Raw genomic sequence first — 10,323 nt, 5'->3', positions numbered from 1 at the left:
AGCAGTTATCTGATTGATGTGTGCCTCCGGAGACGTGCTCAGTGTTATGGTCACCCCAAGATCTTTCTCCTCGAGCAAGGTTTGCAGTCTTTGACCACCTAGCCTATACTCTGTCTGCGGTCTTCTTTGCCCTTCTCCGATCTTCTTGACTTTGCACTTGGCAGGGTTGAATTCGAGAAGCCAGTTGCTGGACCACGTGTCCAGCCTGTCTAGGTCTCTTTGATGTCCTGCCTGTTCATCATCTGAACATGAACACCTCTGAGTCTATCCCTTCCATCATGTCATTCACATATACCAAAAATAGCACTGGTCCTAGGACCGACCCCTGTGGGACCCCGCTCGTCACAAGTGCCCACTGTGATACCTCATCACGTACCATGACTCGTTGTTGCCTCCCTCTCAGGTACTCACTGATCCACTGCAGTGCCCTTCCTGTTATACACGCCTGATCCTCTAGTTTCTGCACTAATCTCTTGTGAGGAACTGATTCGAACGCCTTCTTGCAGTCAAAGAAAATGCAATCAACCCATCCCTCTCTCTCTCTCGAGTCTTACTTCCGTAACTTTGTCATAAAACTCCAGAAGGTTTGTGACACAGGATTTGCCTTCCATGAATCTGTGCTGGTTGTCGTTTATAATCTTGTTCCGTTCCAGGTGCTCTGCCACTCTCCTCCTGATAATCTTCTCCATGACTTTGCATGCTATACAGGTCTGTGACACTGGTCTGTAATTTAGTGCCTCTTTTCTGTCTCATTTTTTAAATATGGGAACTATATTTGCTGTCTTCCAAACCTCAGGTAGTTGCCGAGTTTCAAGGGATGTGTTGAAGATTGTGGTTAATGGCACTCACAGTATTTCTGCTCCATTTCTGAGGACCCACGGGGAGATGTTGTCCGGTCCCATTACCTTTGAGGTATCAAGGTAACTTAGCAGCTTCTTCACCTCCTCCTCAGTTGTGTGTCTGCCATCCAGCACTTGTTGGTGTATTCCCTGTTGGTGTCCCCCTCTGTCCTGTCTTCCCAGAGTCCTTTCTGTCTCCACTGTAAATACTTCCTTAAATCTTGAGTTGAGCACCTAGCATACCTCTTGATCGTTTTTTGTGAGTTCCCCACCTACTTTTCTCAGCCTGATCACCTGGTCTTTGACTGTTGTCTTTCTCCTGATGTTGCTAAACAGCAGTTTCGGGTCATACTTGACTTTTGATGCTATGTCGTTTTCGTACTGTCGCTGGGCCTCTCTCCTTATCTATGCATATTTGTTTCTGACTCTACTACTGATCTCCTTGTTTTCCTGGGTCCTTTGCCTTCTGTACCTCTTCCATTCTCTAATGCACCTAGTTTTTGCCTCCCTGCAACGTCGGGTAAACCACGGACTCGCTTTGGTCTTCCCATTGTTTCTGTTGCCCTTGAGAACAAACCTTTCCTCTGCGTCCTTGAATTTTGTTGTTACATATTCCATCATTTCGTTTGCTGACCTTCCTACCATTTCTCTGCCCCACTGAACCTCCCGCAAGAAGTTCCTCATACTTGTGTAGCCCCCCTTTTATTGATTGGATTTTCCCATTCGACTCCTGTTTCCCTCTCTACTTGTAACTCTACTATATAATCAAAACTCAGGACTACATGATCACTAGCTCAAAGGGGCCTCTCATCTGTGATGTCCTCAATGTCTGAACTACTCAGAGTGAACACAAGGTCCAGTCTTGCTGGTTCATCCTCCCTTCTCTCTCTGGTAGTGTCCCTGACGTGTTCATGCATGAGGTTTTCCAGAACCACATCCATCATCTTGGCTCTCCATGTTTCGGGATCCCCATGAGGCTCCAGGTTTTCCCAATCAGTCTCCCTGTGGTTGAAATCACCCATAACCAGTAACTTTGCTCTGCACGATTGAAACTTTCGTGCCACCTCAGCCAGTGTGTCCATCATCGCTCTTCTGTTCTCTTCATATTCCTCTCTTGGCCTCCTGCAGTTCTGTGGTGGGTTATACATCACTGCAATGACTACCTTATGTTTCCCAGATTGAATTGTACCTACTATATAGTCCCTTTCTCCAATCCCATCCATGCCTTCCATTTCCTCGAAGCCCAATCGGTTTTTTATGAGCAGTGCAACCCCTCCTCCTCCTCTGCTCCTTCTGTTTTTCCTCAGGATCTTATATCCTGGTGGGAAGACTGGATCTGTTATTGTCTCAGTGAGTTTCGTTCGGTGACAGCTATGATGTCTGGTGACTGCTCGTTGATTCTTTCATGCCACTACTCGTATTTGTTTGCTATTCCATCTGCATTCGTGTACCACACCATCAGCTTCTTATCTATCACAGTAGACCTGGGAGAATATTGGGGTTGGGGGAGCGGGAGCCCTGGAGGGGGCCTATGGGGGTTTGTGGTGTGGGTGGGGTTATTGATGGGGGGAGTAAGGGCACAGTGCCCGTAGGGAGCTGCTGGAGGTGTGGGGTTTGTCATGCGGGGGGGGGGGCAGAGGGAACAGTGTGCTGGTTTTGGTTGAGATTGTTCAGTTGCGTTGGGGTTGCCACGGTGTGGGTGGGGTTTGTGGTGGGGGAAGGGGCATAGTGTCCATAGGGGGCTGCTGTTGGGGTGGGGTTTGTGATGTGGGGGGTGGGGGCAGAGGGAACAGTGTGTGTTTGTGTGTGTGTGTGTGTGTGTGTGTGTGTGTGTGTGTGTGTGTGTGTGTGTGTGTGTGTGTGTGTGTGTGTGTGTGTGTGTGCGTAAACTGGGAAAAATATCCTCCTCGGGGTATACTGGTTTTATCTTTATTCATGAACATTGACTATGCTTATAATTATTATATGTAAACAGAACTAAATATAGTCAATCAGTTTTGTTGTAGAATATTATATCTGTTTTATGTTTGCAAGTATAACACTAAAATAAGAAGATATTTCATGGTAACACAGTATTCGGAGTACAGACAAATAGCAAAATTAACATATTCACCCATTAATTTTTCTTGTGTGCGCCCGTTTGAATCCACAGAAAAACTTCCGGCATAGTTCATGTATTATTATAAAAAAAAAAACGATCTTGAGAATATTATGATGTATACTGGCAGGCGAATCTCTGTTTGTTGCTGCATCTAGCATCGTTGAGTGGTGGGTGCCATTCAGGTCTAAGGTCCATGCAATGTTCATTTCCATCATAATTATCAGGTTGTGACCCACTCCAGTCCTCGCTTTTTATGGGTCGTCCGTTCAGCCATTTCCACTCCCCTTCTTGTCCTTCATCAGTGGCACCAAGCCAGACAAAAACGGAACCTGAAACATAAGAACATAAGAACATAATAAAGATGGAACACTGCAACAGGCCTACTGGTCTATGCGAGGCAGGTCCAATTCTCCCACCAGCTTAAGCCAATGCCTTGACCTAGTGAGGTCAGGAGGAGCACTGCATCCGACCTAGTAGCACAAGCTAGTCAGGTCCAACTCACACCCACCCACACCCACTTATGTATTTATCCAACCTATTTTTAAAACTACACAACGTCTTAGCGTCTATGACGGTACTCGAGAATTTGTTCCACTCATCCACAACTCTATTACCAAACCAGTGCTTTCTTATATCCTTCCTGAATCTGAATTTTTCCAATTTAAAGCCATTGCTGCGAGTCCTGTCTATGTTAGATATTTTTAGCACGCTATTTACATCCCCTTTATTAATTCCTGTTTTCCATTTATACACCTCAATCATATCCCCCCTAATTCTACGCCTTTCTAGAGAGTGCAGGTTCAGGGCCCTCAGTCTATCCTCATAGGGAAGAGTTCTGATAAACGAGATCAACTTTGTCATCCTTCTCTGTACGTTTTCCAGAGCATTTATATCAATTCTGTAATACGATGACCAAAACTGTGCAGCATAATCTAAATGAGGCCTAACCAAGGATATATAGTGTTGAAGAACAACCTGAGGACTCCTATTATTTATACTTCTTGGCATAAAGCCAAGGATTCTGTTAGCTTTATTGCAAACACTAATGCACTGTAATATTAAGATCTACATTATTTAGTTTATATATGACATGGTTATCTTCCTGTCCAACATTTAGAACTTTGCATTTGTCTATATTAAACTGCATCTGCCACTTCTCCGACCACTGCATCAGTCTAATCAAATCATCCTGGAATGATCTAATGTCCTCATTAAAATGAATTGGACGGCCTATTTTCTTGTCATCAGCAAATTTTCTCATGTTGCTATTTATTCCCTCATCTATGTCGTTTACATAGACTGTGAGCAACAAGGGGCCCAACACTGACCCCTGTGGAACACCGCTTGTCTCGTGCCCCCATTCTGATTTCTCCCCATTTATGCAAAAACTCTCTGCTGCCTATTCTTCAACCATGCCTCAACCCAGGAAAAAATTTCTTCTCTTTTTCCTGTGATGTGGAACTCTATCGAGAGCCTTATTGAACTCCATATACACAATATTATATTCAATGTGTGTTAGGTAAGACACATATGCAACAGTTAGGTATCTTTATTTCGAAACGTTTCGCCTACACAGTAGGCTTCTTCAGTCGAGTACAGAAAAGTTGATAGAAGCAGAAGATACTTGAAGACGATGTAATCAGTCAAGTAATCAATTCAAGTATCTTCTGATTCTATCAACTTTTCTGTACTCGACTGAAGAAGCCTACTGTGTAGGCGAAACGTTTCGAAATAAAGATACCTTACTGTTGCATATGTGTCTTACCTAACAACCTGTCGGTATTTTATACCATTTTAATGTTCCATTATATTCAATAACTTGATCTAATTCCTCAAATACCTTAGTGAAGAAAGTTAGTAAATTCATAAGACAGGAAGGCCCCTTTGTAAAACCGTGTTGAGATTCGTTAATCAATTTATGCCTATCAAGATGGCTACGAATTGCTTTGGCAATTATTGATTCCATAAATTTTCCCACTATGGAGGTAAGGACCTGTCACCTGCCTTGTAAATAGGTATTACATTTGCCATTTTCCACTTGTCAGGCACTACGCCAGTTCGCAGTAATATGTTGAAAAGATTAGCCAAAGGTATGCTAAGTTCCTCTTTACATTCTTTTAACCCACTGGCAAACAGTTCATCAGGGCCTGGGGATTTGTTAGCTTTTAATTTCTCTATTTGTCTGAGGACCATGTCACTAGTTACCACAATCGTGCATAGTTTATTATCATCCTGTTCTACATAATCTATTATTTCTGGAATATCGATAGTATCTTCCTGAGTAAAAACTGAGAGGAAGTAAGAATAGAAAATTTCACACAAATCCTTATCACTGTCAGTGATCTGATCTGAGTTACTCTTAAATGAGCCTATTTTGTCCCTAATCTTACTTCTGTATACATGAAAGAACCCTTTTGGGTTAGTCTTCGAATCCCTTGCGACCTTAGCCTCATAATCCCTTTTTTGCTTTTCTTATTCCTTTTTTTTATTTCTCTCTTTAATTGAATATATTGATTTCTTAACTGCCCATCCTCTCTTTTGATACGCCAATATATGCCTCTCTTTTGACCAATGAGATGTTTTAATCTTTTGTTCATCTATTTGGGATAATTTTTGTTAGTTCTAATTTCCCTGCTCAGAACAAAAGTTGTATGGGCAGCTAGAACTATGCTCTGAAAAACGTCATATTGGCAACAAACACCACCAACCTGACCCATAGTCAGGGCATCCCAATTTAGCTCACCCAGGTAATTTTTCAGTCCCATGAAATCAGCCAAGCGAAAGTCTGGGACAGATATTTGATTGCAGTTATCCGGGTAATTCCATGATATATTGAAATTAAGTGATTTGTGATCACTTTTCCCTAGCTCATCATTAACCTCAAGACTATTAACTAGTGATTCTTTGTTGGCAAGAACCAAGTAAAGTAGATTGTTTCCTCTAGTTGGTTCGGTTACAAACTGTTTTAAAAAGCAATCCTGAACCGTATCAAGAAAGTCACTAAGCTCAAGATTTCCTGTCACATTGTTTCAATCAATTTGTCTAAAGTAAAATCTCCCATTAACACAACATTTTCATCTAGATGCCTTATGAATTTCGTTCCACAACAGCTTACTGCACTCTCTATCAAGGTTTGGGGCCCATAAATCACACCCAAAATTAACTTTTCACGGCCCTCGAGAAACTGTAGCCAAACACATTCTGTGTCCGATGTTTCTAATCTTATATCTTGTCTAACACTACAATTTAAATTATCTCTGACATACATCGCCACTCCACCACCCTTCCTGTTGACCCTATCAGTATGAAATAGTTTATAATCCTGTGTTGCATTCAGAGGGCATTTCTCTATCTTTCAGGTTGAACCAGGTCTCTGTTATAGCAATAATATCTATATTTGGTAGGGTGTGCAAAAGAAGAAAATTAAAGGTGAATACAGGAAAGAGTAAGGTTATGAGGATAACAAAAAGATTAGGTGATGAAAGATTGAATATCAGATTTGAGGGAGAGGGTATGGAGGAGGTGAATGTATTCAGATATTTGGGAGTGGACGTGTCAGCGGATGGGTCTATGAAAGATGAAGTGAATCATAGAATTGATGAGGGGAAAAGGGTGAGTGGTGCACTTAGGAGTCTGTGGAGACAAAGAACTTTGTCCTTGGAGGCAAAGAGGGGAATGTATGAGAGTATAGTTTTACCAACGCTCTTATATGGGTGTGAAGCATGGGTGATGAATGTTGCAGCGAGGAGAAGGCTGGAGGCAGTGGAGATGTCATGTCTGAGGGCAATGTGTGGTGTGAATATAATGCAGAGAATTCGTAGTTTGGAAGTTAGGAGGAGGTGCGGGATTACCAAAACTGTTGTCCAGAGGGCTGAGGAAGGGTTGTTGAGGTGGTTCGGACATGTAGAGAGAATGGAGCGAAACAGAATGACTTCAAGAGTGTATCAGTCTGTAGTGGAAGGAAGGCGGGGTAGGGGTCGGCCTAGGAAAGGTTGGAGGGAGGGGGTAAAGGAGGTTTTGTGTGCGAGGGGCTTGGACTTCCAGCAGGCATGCGTGAGCGTGTTTGATAGGAGTGAATGGAGACAAGTGGTTTTTAATACTTGACGTGCTGTTGGAGTGTGAGCAAAGTAACATTTATGAAGGGGTTCAGGGAAACCGGCAGGCCGGACTTGAGTCCTGGAGATGGGAAGTACAGTGCCTGCACTCTGAAGGAGGGGTGTAAATGTTGCAGTTTAAAAACTGTAGTGTAAAGCACCCTTATGGCAAGACAGTGATGGAGTGAATGATGGTGAAAGTTTTTCTTTTTCGGGCCACCCTGCCTTGGTGGGAATCGGCCAGTGTGATAATAAAAAATAATAAAATAATAAATCTATATTACCTGCACTTGGAAGTAATCTTAACTCATTTCTTAGACTCCAACTATTTGTATAGTAAACCTTAAGGGAGCTAGTCACTCGTTGTCCTCTACTGTCTCTCTTTGTTTGCTGATCAATTTATTTGCCTTACTAGCAACTTTATTTTGAATATTGGCTTTTAAACATATCCCTGAGGTATTCTGGTTACATCTGCTGTTTTCAGCCCTTGTACTGCAGCCTGATTGTTTCCCACAGACACCCATACCTCTATAATCTATCAGTTTTAAGTCCAGGACAAGTCATCAATGACCCCTTCAATCGAATTGGCTAATGCAATCACTCCAGCCTCAGCGAGATGAACCCCATCCCTATGGCATGCTTGCCATAGAATATGTCTCAGTTATCAATGAATGGGATTGCAAGTTCCTAGCAGTACTTGTCTAGCCAGCAATTTATACCAATTGCCCTAGACATCCATTCATTGCCCACTCCCCTTCTAGGCAAGATGCTACATATGATTGGGATCCCTCCCTTAGACCTGACTACATCTATGGCTGACCTATACTTATCCAGCAGCTCCTGTCTCCTGCCATTCCCGATGTCATTTCCACCAGCACTAAGACAGATAATGGGCTTGTTCTCATTGCCTGACATAATCTTATCCATCCTGCTGACTATGTCACCAACACCAGCTCCTGGGAGAAACACCCTCTGCCTGACCTTTCTATATCTTTTACAAAAAGCATGGTCCATATATCTCTCCTGAGAGTCTCCCACAATCAGAATATTCTTACCTTGATAAGCAGGGGAGTCAGTGGTACCTTTAATCTCACTAACCACTGAAGTACACTTATCCTGGAGAACAGAGAAACTATTTCCTACCATCACATTTTCTCACTTAACCTTCTCTATCATCCCTCTTTCTGAACTGTGAACCACTTGCCACTTATAGTGGCTGCCACTCTTCACATCACTGCTGGTAACTTTTTCCTCCTCACCAGCTACCAACATCCCACATTCACTCCCAATCCCATCTAGACGAAGCTTCAGCTTCCTATTTTCCTCCTGAAGAAGTAGAATCTTCTTCTTCAACACTTTAACCTGAGATTTTAAAACACTACAACAAGCCATGGTGCTAGGTAACACCCCACACTAATCTTAGACAGCTTAGGACAGGAATGACCACACGTGACCACTGACCTCAGCGTACTGCCACTGACCTCAGCGTTAATACAAGAATTTCAGAATTTTAAAGTAATTAACTAAGTCCCGTAAGGTTATGAGGAAAGCTAAAGGGAGAAACACCCCAGCATTTGAAAGAGATGACCTCAATATTGATGAAGGAATTAGGCACATTAGCAACATTCTTCGTCGCCTCGTTGCTAAAGCAACTATCAAAAGTAATCACATAGTGGTAGTCATAGCGTATTGTGGGACCCCTAGCCTTGGAGAAGCGGATAAAAAGGCTTAAAAGGAGAATATTTGGATTTCTTCCTGAAGCCATTCGAATATTCCACTTCCCCTACCACCCCATCTTTTCATTCTGTTTTTACTAATGGGTATATTTTATTACATGATATGGTACAAAAGACATAAAAGATGCATTATTGATACAAAGATAGCATATACAGTACATGAGGTGTCAGAGATACATGTGTAGTACATATTGTCATGTGCTTGTCACCGACTACAATGCGAAAATCTCCTCCAGCTCCTCAGAGCTGGGGAGCGTTCCCAAAATACAGCAGGCATTACCCCTCTGAACAGCAGCGTTGAGTCGCTGGAATAGAAAACTAACTACCCATGGATCCCTGGTTACCCTGTTGAGTCTTTTGCCTAGCTTCTTGAGGAACTTAGATGCACTCTTTCACCATGAGCCAAGGGACTCCTAGCCTATGGGAGCAAATATATAATGATGGGCAAGTTCTCCGCATTTTCTCGACTTTTGGGACTCCATGAAGCTGCCAGCTGCCCCTCCTTCCTCCCTGGAGCATTGGAAATAGGTATCAGCCCAGGTAGATGCACATGTGTAGTCCCACACTACCTGCTTGCCGTCTGTGCAGATTTGAAGGGTTATACCATGTGGACGCTTTTGGCTGCCATCATATCTGCATAGATGGGGTGGCTCCCTTACTGCTGGGCATCCGGCTGTTGTGAGGCTCCTCTTGATGATGTTGTTAACCTCTTCATGTCTTGCAGTCTTTCCCTCGGATTTACAGCACACAAGACCATGGTACCGGAATCAGTCTGCTGCTTCATTGCCACAAATACACCTGTGTTCGGCGAGAACAGGGGCGACAAGTTGAAGGGCAACACCAATGCGGATGGTCTGTGGGGCGAGGCGTGTGCATAGGTTGGAGTTGGGAAAAGGCAACAGAAAGTCCCTTGCATGAAAAGTTCTCACTGCCAGGAGGCGGACTGCTCTTCCCTGACACACTCTGAGGCATAGTTGAGGCTATATTCTCTACTACTGGGCCGTGAACATTAAAATGGTATAAAATACCGACAGGTTGTTAGTTAAGACACATATGCAACAGTTAGGTATCTTTATTTCGAAACGTTTCGCCTACACAGTAGGCTCCTTCAGTCGAGTACAGAAAAGTTGATTGAAGCAGAAGATACTTGAAGACGATGTAATCAGTCCATCACCCTTAAAGTTTTGAGGTGGTCAGTCCCTCAGTCTGGAGAAGAGCATTGTTCCATAGAATGAAACAATATGGAGATGAAGTGACAGAATGGAGCCTTATATAGCGCCAAGAGGTGAGACGTAGGTCACTAGAAGAGGTAAGAACTCAGATGTTGGGAGGTCAGGTCCCTCTCAAATCCAGCCGTTCTCACTAGTAGAGGTTGTCGAAGTTGATTGTAGGTCTGTACCAAGATACCCTTGTGTTGCAGTGTCTGACAGATTGAACATTAAAATGGTATAAAATACCGACAGGTTGTTAGGTAAGACACATATGCAACAGTTAGGTATCTTTATTTCGAAACGTTTCGCCTGCACAGTAGGCTTCTTCAGTCGAGTACAGAA

At 43.1% G+C, this 10,323-nt stretch overlaps 1 protein-coding gene across 1 annotated transcript in view; it reads right to left on the bottom strand.

The window, feature by feature from the left end:
• Positions 1-2,752: 2,752 nt before the first annotated feature.
• LOC128703334 (perlucin) overlaps positions 2,753-10,323 on the bottom strand; it is a 74,041-nt gene continuing 66,470 nt past the window's right edge. Inside the window, exon 3 of the mRNA XM_053797963.2 lies at positions 2,753-3,269. Within this exon, the coding sequence (XP_053653938.2) occupies positions 3,049-3,269 (221 nt within the window). The 3' untranslated portion in view covers positions 2,753-3,048. The remainder of the gene's footprint in view (positions 3,270-10,323) is intronic.

Source organism: Cherax quadricarinatus, chromosome 15, assembly GCF_038502225.1.
Source record: "Cherax quadricarinatus isolate ZL_2023a chromosome 15, ASM3850222v1, whole genome shotgun sequence".
Taxonomy (NCBI): domain Eukaryota; kingdom Metazoa; phylum Arthropoda; class Malacostraca; order Decapoda; family Parastacidae; genus Cherax; species Cherax quadricarinatus.
Note: the sequence above shows the minus strand (reverse complement) of the source record. Positions and strands in the feature narration are given on the sequence as shown.